The 16,267-nt window shown below is 49.3% G+C and overlaps 1 protein-coding gene across 1 annotated transcript in view; it reads left to right on the top strand.

Annotated features, from left to right (window-relative positions):
- The window catches only part of BCAR3 (BCAR3 adaptor protein, NSP family member), a 124,706-nt gene that overhangs the window by 4,309 nt on the left and 104,130 nt on the right, over positions 1–16,267 (top strand). The window contains exon 2 of the mRNA XM_056123375.1: positions 5,079–5,405. Coding sequence (XP_055979350.1) covers positions 5,089–5,405 — 317 coding nt within the window. The 5' untranslated portion in view covers positions 5,079–5,088. The remainder of the gene's footprint in view (positions 1–5,078; positions 5,406–16,267) is intronic.

The raw sequence follows: 16,267 nt of genomic DNA on the forward strand, positions 1-16,267 counted from the left end.
GATTCCAACCATATGCCATGTATTTTCACTCCTTTGATTCCACCCCGCTAGTCCCCCCAACCACCACCCTCAACTTCTGTGTGTCTGGAAAATGGAAAAGTAGGCAGAGCTTAAGTAAAAATGAAGTGACACAAAAGCTTTTAATGAGCTACACACTTGGATAGCCCCAACCCCCTTCTATCTCCTGCCCCGCTTTTAGTTCTGGTTTTTGATGTCAAAAGTGGGCTTGGGCTCTCTTCCCCCACTGTTGGACTGATTTAAACTTGACACCAGGTCCAGAGTTGAGCCGCTCTTCCCAAGTAACTCACTGGGGTGAGGCAGTAATTTGATGGGGGCTCAGGAGATGGGGAGGAGAACCCCAAGGTCCGTGTAGCAAATTAGAGAGGAGAGAGCACACTCTCTGTGCATTTCTAATTCATTTGTAGTTGAGAACTCACTAGAGATTCAGCTTGAACCATCTTTTCCTTCCAGTGTGCTTTTATTTGTTTGGTTTTTGGTTTTGAAGCCACACCTGGTGGTGCTCAAGACTTACTCCTGGCTCTGCACGTAGGAATCACTCCTGGTAGTACTTGGGGGGATGAAATGGGACGCTGGGGGTCAAACCCATGTGAGCAGTATGCAAGGCAAGCACCTTACCTACTGTACTATCTCTCTGGCCCCATCCACCAGTTTGTAAACTCTTCTTCCTCATCCCTCCCTTTATGAAGCCTTTCCTGGCCACTAGGTTCCTCTAGCTCTGTCCCATCACTGGGGATTCACTATTACAGCTCACGACTGACTAGTCTCTGCCATCGAGTATTAATCTCATGAGGACAGTTGTGTCACTGTATATTGAACAGAATGAATGCTGCTCCTGATCCAAGGGCATTCCCTCATTGCCATTCTCATTACCACTCTCATCTCTTTCCCAGGTAAACAAATCCAGGTTGCTCTGTACCAAACACATTGGCGTGTCCTGTGGTTCTCAACCCCGGCTTCACATTAGAAAATGCTGGGGAGCTTTAAAAAGATGGATGCCTAGTCCTACCCCCTGAGATTCTATTCTCATTGGTCTAGGTTGAGACTTGGGGATCACAATTTTAAAAGCTTGCCAGAGGGTTCTTCCGAGGCTGAGGGGCACTGCTGTAAGTTTCCAGCACACTGCACACTTTTTCTTGCTCTGGTTCCTACAGACTTAAAGCAGCCAGGGTGAGCAAGAGCAGAGATATCATTCATAGATCCTGAATGGTTCCTGCTAGGGTAAGAGGTACTTTTCATATCTGTTATAGCTGATAATAACAAGTTAAAGATTCTATCCTCGGGTTTAAATATTCCCTTTAAGTTGATGACTCTTAAAAATCTGTATCCTTGGGCTGGGGAAAGAACTCAAAGAGGTGGAGCTCATGCCTTGCATGCATGGGGGTAGCTGGGGCTTTTGCACCATCTGTGGATGGAAGCACTGAGCATCAACATGGTTAATGATGGGAATGGCTCCCGCGTCCCGAACACAGCTGGGGAGGCTCCCTCAAACCTGCAGGGACCAGGGTTGTGGCTGGCTGAATACATGCCCTGCAATTCCTGGTGATGCTTAGCCCAGGGGTGCAAATCTGCACTCAGTACTCAGCTGCCATGTGGTGTGCTCAGGCAAGTGGTGCTTGCGGGGGTGTGTGGGAGGGACATACAGGGGCTATGCCCAGCAGGGCCAGGGAGTCAACTCAAACTTTATGCACAGTAGGTGTGTGCTAGCTCCTGTCACTGCTCCTTACATCTCCCAGAAACAAAGTTAAAAAAAAAAAACAAAAACAAATGACTGTCCTGGCTCCTCATTGCACATACTAGTTCGCTTGAGCCTCCTGGGGTGAACTCCTGGCTCCTCACTCTCACCAGCTCCACTGGGGAGTTTGTTTTGTACCTTTCACAGGGCTCTGCATCCACTGTCCACCCCTCCTGCCCCCCCCCCCCCCAGACCTGCCCCTTCTGTCCCTTGCCCTGGCCTCTGCCCCAGGTGAGAGTTCCTCATTTAGTTGTTTCTAGCATTTGCTCCTTGCTGGCTTGTGACTGTCTGCCTGGCTGACCTCCCCATCTCTTTCTGTCTTTCCACATTCACCAGTTATCCAACTGGGTTCAGACATGACTCTGCGCCCCTTCAGGCCTTCTCAGCACCTGGTGACACTTGCTTGCAGCCTTCTGGACTCTATGATCAGCTGGGAGGCAGGAAGAGAGCTCAAAGCAGAGCACCTGCCTTGCATCCAGGAGGACCTGAGTTCATCCATAGCACTGCATTGCCTGCTCCCACCCAGCACCACCCTGGTGGCCCTGCTCAGGCCACCTCACTTGACTTGTGGTTTCTAAAGCCCGTAGGGCTCGTCCATGCAATGGATTCTCTCAGAGACATTCCTCTGCAATGCTTTCAAGTCCGTCATCTCCACCCATGCCTTTCTGGCAGACGCCTTTCCTCCAGGATGTTCAAGGTCTCTATTGATGGAGTCATGTTATAGGCTCTTGGAACACACACATTCAGGGACCGGGACATAGGCAGCTTGGTTTCTCCTGGTCTTTTTCCTGTTTGTCGCATGGGAGGTAAGAGAGGAAAGTGTTAGTGTCCCTCAGTGGTAGGGAATAAACTTGCTTGCTTGGCATTCTAGAGCAATGATTTTCAGTGCTGGCCCACAGAGTAGTCCGAGAGGGTTCAAGACAGAAAGCCACTATTCCAGAGTGCTGGGACTCAGTCTTGCGGGATCTTGAACAAGCAGAGAGGAGAGTGGCTATTGCATAGCCTGGAAGGGGAGAGGGACATCATACTTGCCTGGAAATAGAAAAGGTCAACAATGAGGCCTTTGCACATGAAGCTTCTGTGGGTACTCCAGGCCTCCCTGCAGGCTGCACTGAAATGCTCCAGCACTGTCTAGGAAGATGGACAGCGTGGGCAGGCACAAGTGATTAGGGGTGTGTATGTGTGTGGGGGTTGAGGAGGTGGGGGGGTGGTTGAGGAAACCCTCACTCTCTTATGTCATCGATAGCTAGGTAGGAAGGACTGGGAGTTTTATTTCTTTTTTTTTTTTTAAGTCATGATGATTCACATTCATCTAATGCTGGCAGTGTGCCAGATCTGGCCAGAGCTGGGGGGATGGTGGGGGGAGTTGGTGGTATCTCATACTCCTATTGTTTCTGCATCCGCTGCCAGCCAGGCCTTCTGTGTGGTCCCAATTAGATGTCGAGCAGAGAAACCCCAGAATTACCACGGGCAGAAATGCTCACCTGAGCAGAGTCAGCACCCAGGCTTGGCAACGGAACAGAGAGCAGACTTAGGCTTTAATGCCTGGAGCGAAGGGTCTGCTTTCAGCGGGGCCGACTCACGTGCATTTCTGTTGCTTGTGGGAGCAGGGGCCATAGGTTGGCACTTACCAGGTTCCTTTGCAGGCCACTGTTTTTGTCCCAGGGGCGCTGGCCTGTGCCCCGCTGGCATTGCTGCCCACCTGCTGCGCTGCTCCGGGCCTGGCTGTTTGTGGTTCTTCCAACCACATCCTCTGTCCCTTTGTGGACCTGACTGTCCAGAGTGATTCCCTGACTCTGAGCCCCTTTCGTTTGCTCAGGAGGGGTCCCTCGGGAAGGGGAGCTGCAGGACGCATGCGGGGACTTGTTCCTAGCAGCAAAGCTTAGGGGAAGCCAGTGACTATCTGGGGCACAGCTGTGCTGCTTAGGGCCAGCCAGTGAGCACCAGGGGCACAGCTGTGCTGCTGTATTTTCCACATTACTCTGATACCATGACTAATGGGACATGTTCTGGGTCCTCCAAGTCTCACGGAATAGCCCTAACACGCAGTACGCGTCTGCTCTTCCTGTCTTCTATAGACTTTAACAATATCTTGTCTCAGAGCCAGTGAGGTGGTTCAGAGAATGGGAGTGCAGGCTTTGCCAGTGGAAGCCCTGGGTTCAGAACCAGCCGCTGCCTGGTCGCCTGAGCACTGAGCAGGGAGTAGCCCCTCAAGCACTGCGAAAAAATACCGACAGCGAAATACGCTTGTATCAGGGCCAGGGAGATGACTCAAAGGGTGTGAGTGCAGGCTTTGTGTCGGGGAGCCCCAGGCTTGGCCACCACACTGGGACTCGCCGCCAAGCACTGACAGGTGTGACCCCAAAAACAAACCGAAAGATCTTATATCATTTGACTTAGGTAGAAACCGTGTTTGGGTGGTGATTGGAGCCGGCGAGCTGCAGACTCACTGGAGGGAACATGTCTGTGGGTGATCATAGCCTGGAGCCATTCCTGGGGCTCCTTGACATGCAGGCTCACAGACCAGTTTCCCTTTTTTTCCCACGCTCCTCCCCAGCCCCTCCTATTTATCTCCTTTCTCTTCTCAAACTAGGCAGGCGCCCGTGTGCATCAGTCACCTCTGTTGGTGGCAACGGGCCTCCCGTCTTCTACACTGGCCATGGAGCTGCACCCTAGGCCAGGAGCAGCTGAGCCAGTTGGTGTTCGGAGGACAGACCCTGCTCCTGACCTCTGACCCAGGCCATCTTCGCTAATTAGAGAATATTGATTTATGTAGCAACACCAGGTGGTTGTCGGAAAGTTCAACCTGAGAGTCGGGGCAGCGGTAGAGGGGCTGGTCTGGCACTCTGGGCTTTGTGGCAGCTCAGGAATCCCAGTCATCTCCCCCTGCCCTTTCCATTTCCGGAGGGGGGATGGATGGAGCTGGCTAGCATCTTCATAATGTTTTCTCTGATGTGCTTGTGGTTGAAACCTCGAGTCCTTCCTCAGAAACGTTTTCTTTGTGTGGATTGTGCTTTCCCACCCGCGAGGAACAGCTGCAGTCCTCCTGAGATGGCCCATGTGCGCCCCCCACCCCCCAGAGGCTGTTTGCCCTTTTCTCTGGGCAGATCTAGTGCCTGGGAGGGCCAGAGAGAGAAGGTGATGAGTAAACTTCCCATTCAGGCTTCCATTTGACTGCGGCGGGTGCTGTGCAGCATTTGCCTATATTATCCTTCATGAGGCGTTTCTTTATCTTCATGCGGTATATTTCCACTTCAGTCATTAGGAAGTTGGTGCTCGCGATTCGTTTAGATTTTATACCTTCTCTCTGCCCTTCCTCCCCTAGACGAACAACCATGGCTGCGGGAAAATTCGCAAGCCTTCCCAGAAACATGCCCATGAATCACCAGTTCCCCCTGGCCTCGTCCATGGACCTTCTGAGCAGCAAGTCGCCTCTTGTCGAGCACCGTGCAGATGCCTATCAGGACGTGTCCATACACGGCACCCTTCCGCGGAAGAAGAAGGGTCCTCCTCCTCTCCGGTCCTGCGATCACTTCAGTGTCCTGGCAACCCTGCCCCACTCCAAATCCCCGAGGCACCTCCTTTCCCCCCTCTCCCGGGAGGTCATCCAGGAGAACCCGGTGCAAGACTGGCAAGGCGAAAGCTTCTTCAGGTAATGCCTTTAATTGCAGGAGTGAAAAATGAGGTGTCATAAAGAGCTTTTCCAGAAAAGTCTCTTTTAGCAAGGAAAATGTCCAGTGTGTGCAAAGTAGAGCCATACACTGAATGACCTTACCTGGACCCTTCATCTTTTTTTTTTTTTAATTCTGTCAGCTCAGGATGTCTGCTGTGCTGGTGGGACCTGCACTCTCCTTCCTTCTGCTGTTGCTCTGGAGCAAACCTCATCACACCTTGTTTTCTTTTTGTCTTATCTACAGTGGTGTTGATGTGTGTCTTTCAAAGATAAGGGCTCTTGTTTTTGAAAAAGTACACAGTGTCAAAAAACATTAGCACCTGGAAAGAACGAACTGTTTCTTAATATCATTTAATATTTGCTAGTATTTTTTTAAGGGGGGGGCACACCCAGCAGTGCTCAGGGATTACCTTTGGTTCTGTGTTCAGGGATTACTGCTGGAAGGCCTTGGAAGACCATATGTGGTGCTGGGCACCAAACCTGTGTCAGCAGCATACATGGCTAGGGCCCTACCTGCTGTACTACTGCTCTGATCCACTTGGGAGTATTTTTTTTTTATAAAGTTATTCACAGTCATTTTTTTTTCTTTTTGGGCCACACCTGGCAATGCTCAGGGGCCACTATTGGCTCTACACTCAGGAATTACTCCTGGCGGTGCTCCAGGGACCATATGGGATGCATGGATAGAACCCGGGTCAGCCGTGTGCAAGGCAAATTCTCTATCTGATGTACTATTGCTCTGGTCCCGTTCACAATAATTTATTGCATTCAATATTACAACACCACATCCTATACCACAGTACACTTTCCCACCACCATTATTTTGAATTTTCCTACTCACCACCCAAGCCTGCCCCAATAGCAGGCCCTAAATAATTTATTTTATATTGCTCGTTATGAATAATCTGCTAAAAATGATCAAAAAAAGTTTTCTTAGAAGAAAGTGTGTGAAGAACTTGGGAGTATTATTTTTAAAGCCAACTTCCTCTTTCATCAGTCCCTCAAAAAGAAACACAACTCGGGGCTAGGGAGATATTTGGGGAGGTAAGGCAGTTGTCTGGCATGCAACTGACCTAGGTTAGATCCCTGACACCACCAGGTATGATCTGTGAGCTCAGATCTAGAAGTAGCCCCTGGTCACTACCAGATGTATCCCAACACCCTAACCCCCCGCCCCCATACACACACAAAATAGAAAAGAAAAAAAAAGAAAAGCATGGGCTTATTTCTTAGCATAATACCAGATTCTGAATGATATCAGTCCAATTCTATAGAGATGCAAGAGTTTACATAACTTGGGACCTGATTCTCCTTGTATTTATTTATCTGTAAGCTAAGGTGAAACATGGCGCTGAAAATCAGGTCAGTTGCAGAATGCTTTGGGGCAGGAATTGGTTCCTTTTTGCCCTCTGAGGAGCTGACGAAGCCTATGGTTGGCAGGGCTCTTTGGGCTTGCAGTGGCTATCGCCATTAGGGTTTCTGCTTGTTTGTGCTGGGTTAGGGGCTCTGCACTCCTCCTTTGGCAGAAGATCAACAACACATGATACTGTGAGGCAGAAAAGGGAGCAGTGTCTTCTGTTGTATCTCCTGGGGCTTCTTGTTTAGTCCTTCATGGCAAAGAAAGGTTCTTTGATGCAGCCTCGCTGATGTGCTCAGATGTACGCCATGAGCTTCCCCATTCATTAGAAGATGTCACTCCTTTCCATAAGTGCTGGTGCCTCACCAGGAAGCTTCGAGAAGCTTCCCTGAGGGGCTGGCCTCAGATGGAAAATGGTCGAGTGCCAGTCCTCTGCTCTGGCCCGGGGAGAGGGTGGGGGATTAAGGTGAACTAACAGGATAGCGCTAGAACATCTCAAATTGTCTTCCCAGACAGGACGTTCTAGTGAACGATCCAGATAATAAAGATGGGTGAGTAAGCAAGACAGTTGCTGCTTGTAATAAATACGATGGAATAGATAGAGGGACAGGCTCACTTGTTTCTCTCTTAGAGGGTGGAAGGTCTGAGAGCTGATATGGAAGCCGTGACCTGCAGGCTGAGAGCACGGGCCTGGAGCGGGCAGTGGAAGGCTGCACCCGCCCAGGGAGAGCAGGCACACAGCACTGGGGTTCGGAGCAACTTTGGCAGCTTTGAAAATCCCTCCAGGAAGTTGGGTTGGGCCGTGACTAGAGTGTTGGCGAGGAACAGTTGGGAGAGAGGGAAGAGTCAGCATTCGTTGTCCTCATAGTTGCACAATTATTGTTTCAAGGAGGAAATAAGCTGAGGGCCTGGTATTCTCTGTTGAAAGCTTTTAAAGAGCCCCGAGCTATGGTTGGCATTTTACTAGAAGGTTTCCCTGGGGGTCTTGGAGATTAACAAGCCTTGGACTATTCCCCTAAATCTCAGGCTGTGACCTACCTCCGGGCTCAGAGAGGCTAAGAAGTGGCCTGCAGGTAAAGTCACTCCTCCTGCTCCTGTGTTCCTGGGTGTGTTGACTTGCAGGGCTTTGGAGCTGACAGTAGAGAAACCAAAGGGTTTTCTCTCTGAGGCAGGCTGGAGGCAGAAAAGTGAAATCACTTCTGGCCAGTCCAAATAGCCCCAAGGCAGGCTGTGCTTTGTGAGAGCCAGTGGGGCAGAACCAAGCCTTCTGCATCTGGCTTCTTGTGGCCCCTTTTCCTGTGTTAGATGGCAGCTCTGTAACAAGCAGGACAGCTTCTGTGAGCTGCTCACGGCTAGTGGCCAGCTCCTCTGAGGTCCTGGTTGGGCGCCTGCTCTTACAGGGGGATCTCTGGTGGGGCACGGGGAGGTTGGTAGCAATAGTCGCCCTTCCTATCTTAAGGAAGTGCTTGATAAACACTCCAGGTCCAAATGGTCAACCCGCCAGCAGTTCAAAGCCTTTTGATTTCAAATGGGACGTGGACAGAGGCTAGATCTCTGGCAAAGATCTTAGCGGAAGGTGGACACAAGTCCTGAGTTTGAAGTCCAGGCGGTGGCTCTCTGAGCAAACAAGGCTGGTTTGGTTCTGTTTATGATTTAGAGATATGTTGATCTAAATTCACAGGTCTTTTTTTCTTGTCTGGGTGTTGTTTGTTTGTTTTATTTTTTCTGGGATGCCAGGAGTGGAACCCAGGGCCTCACACATGCAAGGCTCTTCTGCTGAGCTACATCCTCAACCCATGGTTTTCTTTATTTATTCTAGACTTAAGAGATCTTGTTAAAACGAATACAGGAAGTGACAAATGCATTATCCTTCACAGTTTGACCCAGTGACAAAGCACGTGCCTCTGTGTCAGAGGATGATAGAGGCCTATTTCCCTGCCTCTTGCCCTGTTAGTCATAGATTTACGTACCACATTTGAAAAGTATTCTGAGGAGCCCCACTTTTGAGGTGTTCAAAGTACCCTCCATCTCTGTAGGGAGCCTTGCAAGCATTCCTTATGAAGGTAGGTGCTGCTGGGGCTCCTTTTTGGAGGAGCTATAATGTCAACAAGTAACATCATGAATTAAGCTCTTACCATGCAAAAGAGCTATGAAAAAGCCTAATGGTTAGGACTACTTAGGTCTACCTATAACAAGATTATTGATTCTTTTTGGAGGGGATAGGGCACACCTGATGGTGCTGGGGGGGAAGTGTTTAAGCTAGGTTTGGGGGGAGCAGATGGTGCCAGGGTTCCCACATGCAAAACCTGTGTACCAGCCCTTTGAGCCGTTTCTCTGGCCCCTTGTTCCCCCCCCCCCCCCCAAGTCACTGTCACTGTCACTGTCCTCCTGTTGTTTATTTATTTGCTTCAGCCGGCCCAGTAACATTGTGAGACTTGTTACTGTGTTTGACATATCAAATACGTCATGGGTAGCTTGCCAAGCTTTGCCATGCGGGCCCCCCTGAAGTAAACTTTTTATTTGCTTGTGATTTGGAGCCACACCTGGTGTTGCTTAGGGCCACGTCTGATGTTGAGGGAACCGTATATGGTGCCAAGATTCGAACCAGGAGTGGGCCACAGCCACGTGTGAGACAAGTGCCTTAACCTTTGTACTGTCTTTCCAGCCCTCAAATAGACTATTGCTTGGCCTTTTATTGTTTTCATAATGAATTCATGGATTAATTTCAGTGAACTCTATCTTGTCCAGATGTCAAGTGTAAAATCCCTGGATTCCATTACACTTGGTATGGTTGTGCTGACAGTGAGAATTTGAAATAGGTTGTGGGAGTGCCCAGGCCTAATATTCATTTGCACCCCCTGACACTCCAAGAGAATCCTCCAGAGTGAAATAAGGGGCTGCTTCCCGACAAATATTCTTCCTTGGTTAGAAAGACATCTTTATATTTTAAAAATTGATTTTTTAAATTTGGGAACCATGATTTAAAGTTGTCAACCATAGAATTTCAGGCCTACAGCCTTCCCACTCCTACCTGACCACAAGCGTCAGTGTTCCTCCATCGTGTCCCAAGGTTTTCACCCCAGCACCTGCACTCACACACGTACTTCTAGACACATTTTTAAGTTTAATTATTGTAATTTGGGTTCCGTGCTTACAGTTGTGGTTGGCTTAGTAGTTTAGCTATACACAAATTCCTCCCCTCCACACCACCCATCTGCTGAAGACCCCTGACCCGGCTGCATTATTATCCATTTCTCTCCTTTCCTGACCTTTCCATCTCTCTAATCTAGGAGTATACCCCCCTTCAATGCTTTACATTCCCCTTGCCATGTTGATACTGATATTCTTTATCAATTGATAAGCGAGAACACCCAGTAACTTGCCCTTTTACTTTTACCTTTTTTTCACCTATTCATTGGCTCTGCACTCCATCGGAGGCCCCGGCCAAATAGAAGTGCTCTCCCTTCTCACTTACACACGTGCACTATTAAGCTGTCTTCTAAACATATCATAGCCACGTGACTTCTCTCTTACACTTCATCAGAGAGGAACGCTTAGTTCCCCCAGAGTCTAAATCTAGCAGCTTGGACACCCTCTGGGGGAGAGCAGAGCCTTGGCTGCCTAGTGCCAGGCAGCAGGCAGGCCTGGAGGCTGGAACTGGTCTCTCCTTCAGAGACCGTATCTTTAGGGTTTACTGGTGTCTTGGCTGCCCTTGGATGTACTTGTGGTTTTGAAAGGTAGCCAAGGAGAAAAGCCAGGGAAGGTTTAAACCTGCAGCTCAGTGTCACAGAAGAGCCTTTGTTCCGTGGGACAGACTCCAAGCGAGCAGAGTGGGCTGTGGATGGGATTTCCTCTTGCCATCAGCTTTGTGCTGCTGCTGTCACTTGAACACTCTGACACTGGCCCACACCACCCATGAATGTCGCTTAATCAACACAAATGGTAGCACCAACCTCAACGTGTTAATGCATTTGTCTTCAAGGATGAGTTTGCCCTCCTTCCTTCCCTCTGTTGATGTTATCCTTGAGGTGACCAGGGAGGTCACCCCTCCTTGACTATGGGTCTGGCGTACTTCACAGGTGCTGGTTGCATGTTGGCAGGGTGGGTTGCCCTGGTGCTCATACCTGGTTATGTGTGACAAGGTCTGAAACTGGGAATCACAGGCAACAGACAGAACTACCAGGATCACCCTCAGTCCAGTTAGGCAGCAAGCGGGATCAAACTCAAGGCCTCATGCTTGCAAGGCAGGGGCCTTATGAACTTCCAGCTCCTCTACAGGATGCCTCAGTATTTGAATCTGGAACCTATTGGAGCTGCGAGTGGACAGTGATGCCAGAGGGTTGGAGGCTAGGAGCTCCCTTGCATGGCCAAGGAGGCCCATGTTCCTGGGAACAGCTGCTCTGGGCCTAATTCCTTCTGCCTCTGTGCCGGGGAAGCATATGGTAGGACAATAGTGGCTTCATTCATCTACACGAGTGGGGCTGTCTGGTCACAGGTGTTTTAACTGATGGGGGTCTGAAGATCTGCAGTTCCCCAGGGTAAAAGCCAGGGTGAAGTCCCAGCTGTGGGCACCTACTTTTTTTTTTTTTTTCTTTTTGGGTCACACCCAGTGATGCAGAGGTTACTCCTGGTCATGCACTCCGGAATTACTCCTGGCAGTGCTCAGGGGACCATATGGGATCTGGGAATCAAAACCCTGGGTCTGCAGCATGCAAGGCAAACACCCTACCCACTGTGCTATTGTTCCAGCCCATACGCACCTACTGTGAAACAAAACTGTGATGTGTAGAATCCATGCAAGATCCTCTCCGTTCTGATAGAGACTTCACTGTGTTCTTATCTGGACAATGGTTTCGATGTGTTCCTCCACAGAACCACTGCATCCTCCCTCACGGGCATGCTCTTCCCCCAGAGAGGCAGCTGCTCGTTCAGTCGCCAAGGAGGCTCGACCACGTGCAGGCCCTGTGTGCAAACTTCTGCATTTTATCTGTCAGTAGAGATGTCTGCCCTTTGTCTATTGACAGTTTTTCAGTGCACATGAGAGAGGGTTGAATTTGGAAGTGAAAAATATCTAAGAGATTTGCTTGAGTTAGAGGTATGGCAGTCACTTCACAGATGATAATGTCCCAGGTGCTTTGCTGTTTTTTCCTTTGCCGTGTCAGGGCCTCTCACGTGCAAGGCGATCGCTCTGTCATGGAGGCACATCCCAGACTGTGCACCAAGTTCTCAATTTTCAAAGTTCAGGTTGTATTTGGAGTTGTATTGGATGCAGCTATTATATGGGTGGTGGTGATGGTGTGAGTGTGAGTGAATTCTGAGGAAGGGGACCTGCTGCAACCCTCAGTCCTTGGTGTGCTGAGAGAAGAAGAAGCCTGGGGTCAGAGGTGAGCTCAGCCCCTGGGGGGGGGGGGGGGCTTGGGCTTCCCTTGACCGTGAGATGAGGGAGCCCCAGGAAGGAGAAATGCTAGCTATTACCAGCTGCCTTGCCAATAGTCCTAAAGCCTCTTTTGACAGGGATGATTTGAACCTAATGCCAATGATCTGTGCATTCTCAGCTGTTCTAGAAAAAAAAAACCCCAAAAGACGAAAGGGTATTTGTTTCTGCTGATTGCCAAGCGCAGACCAAGACCATGATCAGAGAAGTGCACAAAGCAGACGTTGTGAGGGGAGCTGTCTCCGCCCTCCCCTCCCCTCCCCTCCCCTCCCCAGCCAGGCTTGCTTTCAATCAGAGTTGCTCAGGCTTCAGGCTTGCCTTTGGGGGAAGCTCGGCTTGGGGAGCCTTCTTAGGCCAGCGACAATGGGAGTTTTTTACACCCCTCAGCAGATGCTAAGAGGTGTTGTAAACAGAAGGCGTTGTGCATGACGTCCTTATCAAATGTGTATTTGGGAACTGTCCCAGCCGGTCAGAAATGCAAGCAGGAGAGTTATCTCTGCCCTTGTGGATTGGAGCCTGGATGGATGGGTCTCAGACGCCTGCAGCCTGCTGTGATGCTGTGGACCCCCTGGGCTGCCCTGAAAAGGCTGTAAAAAGGCTGGCTGATGGGCCGGATGAAAAGAGAAGGCCACATTCACAGGTCTAGAGGCCCTAAGGTCTTAAAGATCTCTTTTTCTTTTTTTGCTCCCCCCCCTCCCCCCCCCCCCCCGACTTTTTTGGGTCACACCCTGTGATGCACAGGGGTTACTCCTGGCTCTGCACTCAGGATTTACTCCTGGCGGTGCTCAGGGGACCATATGGGATGCTGGGAATCGAACCTGGGTCAGCCGTGTGCAAGGCAAACGCCCTACCGACTGTGCTATTTCTCCAGCCCCCCCCCCCCTTTTTTTAAGGATCATGCTGTTATTATCTGCCAATTCTAGAAGTCTGAGAATCCATTCATCCTAGAGTCAGTCTCTGTGCAGCCAGGACTGTGTGAACCAAGATTCCCATGCAAGGATCCCAGCACCAGGACTTTTTTTTTTTTTAATTGAATCACCGTGAAATACAGTTACAAAGCTTTCATGATTGAGTTCCGGTCATACAATGATTGAACACCCATCCCTCCACCAGTGTAAATTTTCTACCACCAATGTCCGCAGTAATCCACCCCAAGCCCCCACCCCTCTCCCTGTCTCTATAGCAGAAAATTTTCCTCTTTCTCTCTACTTTTGGGCATTATGGTATGCAATTCAGATAATGAGAGACCATCATTTTTGTTCTTAAGTCTACTTTCAGCACACATCTCCCATCCCGAGTGATCCCTCTAACCATCATTAACTAAGTGATCCCTTCTGTATCCCAGCTGCCTTTTCCTCCAGCTCTTGAGACAGGTTTCCCACTGCGGAGAGATCCTCCTGGCCCTTGTCTCTACTGTCCTTAGGTGTTTTTCTCATATCATGTTATTTTATATTCCACAAATAAGTGCAGTCTTATTTTCTCTTTCTGACTCATTTCATTTAGCATGATACTCTCCATGTCCATCTGCTTAGAAGCAAAATTCATGACTTCATCTTTCCTAACAGCTATATAGTATTCCATTGACATCACCGGAACTTTATTCTTCTGCTCATCTGAGTGAGTGGAGTTTGTGTCGCCTGAGTCTAGGGCCACGAATGCCTTAGCTGGGGTGTCAGTGCAGGCCCTGATTGCAGAGAGAGTGCCAGGGGTGTGGCCGATTCTCGCCAGTGGGCTGGGGAGCTCTATGACCTTGGGTAATTCCTTTACCTTTCTGGATATCCACCTTCTCTTGGAGTAAGCTCGAAGGTCAAAGAAATGCCACATGAAGGCTCAGGCTTGGTTCTTGGCATGAAGAGGGGGTTCGGAGGTTGGCATCCAGCCTTCCTTCCTCCTGAAAGGCTGGCACGGAGACATTCCTAATCCCGCGTGTGACCTGAGCTCAGGTTCAAGGCTTCGGTTCTTGCAAAGCACCTTTCCCCTATGTAGATGGAGCCTGGCTGAAGTCCCACTCTCTGGAGGCACTGAACTGCCCTGCGGCAGTGTCTTGGCCACTGCACCCGCTTATGGGTTTGAGCACCTCAGTGTCGGAGCCATGAGTTGTACCAGACTCAGGACACGGTCTCAGACAACTTGGGTTCAAACTAACAAGCTGTTCAGCTCACAGCTCCTGTTTTAGCAGATATTTACGGCACTTGCTTTGTTCCAGGCACTGTGCTGGGTGCCGGGTACCAAGTGAGTGAGGACCAAGTGTCCCTTCCTTAGGGAAGACCCAGTTTAGAGGATCTGCAGACAAGTACATCAACAAATCTAAAACCCCAGTGAGGAGGAAGATGAGCAGTTAAGTCCTGCGCCCCTTGACTCTGGTTGAGGGATGGCCTCCCTAGAGGAAAGAACACCTGAATATTTGATAGGAAAAACCAAGACTTTGTATTTTTATATTACTATGTTGGAGGATAATATTGAAGGAATGTTTTTAAAATATTGGTTTAACATGTGTTATCATTAATGTCACCTATTTCTTTTTGCTATTAGAAAATTTAAGTGTGTTTTTCTTTTTACAGACTTTTTTTTTTAAATTTTGACTGGGGTAGGGGGTAGGCAGGATTTGGACCACACTCAGCAGAGCTCAGGCCTTGCTTCTAGCTCTGTGCTCTGGAATCACTTCTGGTGGGGCTCGTGGGGAGCCTATGGTGTTCCAGGGATCAAACTGATGTTGGTCATATGCAAGACAAGTGACTTACCCTCTATACTATTTTATTTATTTATTTATTCATTGTTTTGGAATCACTGTTGAGATATACAGTTACAAAGCTGTTTGTGGTCAAATTTCAGTCATACAGTGTTTTAACACCCATCCCTCCACCCGTGTATATTTCCCACCACCAATGTTCCCAGTTTTCCTCCTGCTACCCCAGCCCTCTCTCTCCCTCTCTCTCTTTCTCTCTCTCTCTTTCTCTTTTCCCTGCCTCCCCCCACCCCCCATTACCCCCTATACTATATACTATTTTCTTGTCCCTTACATTCCGTCTTTAGGACAGTGCCAGTCTACCATGGTAAGAAATTTAGATTTTCTCCCCTAAGGCAAAGGGACCCTTTTAAGAGAAGAGCAAGTTCCGATTCAGTGTTTTAGGGGGAGGGAGGGGCACAAGAGGAGGGTGTGGTGCCAAGGAACAAACCCAGTGCCTCACTCATGCAAGGCAAGTTTTCTACTGCCAAGCCACATCCCTGGCTCTGACTCAGCTTTTGAAAGAACACTTGTGATTGAGGGGCTGGGATATAGCTTAGTGGTTAGAACACTTGCCTTGCATGTGTGAGGCTCTGGGTTTTGATCTCTGGAACGGCAAAAAAAAAAATTGGTTTGGTTTTGGTTTTTGGGGTGTGTGTGGCGAGTGGTTTGAGCCACACATTGCTGTGTTCGGGTCTTATTGCTGGCTCTGTGCTGGGGTTCACTTGTGTCACAACTTGGAGGACCATATGGGATACCAAAGATTGAACCCATTTGACTGTGAATAATACAAGTGCCCTACCTACTGTACTATCTCTGCCCACCCCCTTTTTAAAATAAAACATTTTTGGTTTGATGAAAGCAGACAGTTTCCTTGGTCTGTCGTAGGAAGGCCCAGGCCTCCCCTGCCAGTTCCTCTGAGTGCAGTGTGCAAGGGCAGCTGCAGTTGATGTTTGGCTTTTGCCCAAGGGGTGATGGCTACTTTTTAAGGTTTGGGGGAGTAGCCACGTAGGGCCTGCGTTGAATGGCAGGTCAGGGACATGCGTTTCTGTATCTGTTTTGTTGAGCGAAATATTTCCCTTTAGCAGCTGTGAGGGCATTATCTCAAATTCAAAACATGTGTGGTCTGCCTTTGAATTAGTTGAGATGAAACTTTTACCCAAACTGTCCTTTAGGAAGGGGTGGGAAAGGGGGCTGGAGGAATGGAGGAAGGGCCAACAGATACCAGCTTAACTAAGCCTTTGCGTTTATCAAAAGTGCTGTGTTGGGGCTGAGTCTGCAGCCTGATGATTCAGACCCACCCTGCCTGCCAAGAGACATATTGG

This window comes from Sorex fumeus, unplaced genomic scaffold (assembly GCF_029834395.1).
Source record: "Sorex fumeus unplaced genomic scaffold, SorFum_2.1 ptg000047l, whole genome shotgun sequence".
Taxonomy (NCBI): domain Eukaryota; kingdom Metazoa; phylum Chordata; class Mammalia; order Eulipotyphla; family Soricidae; genus Sorex; species Sorex fumeus.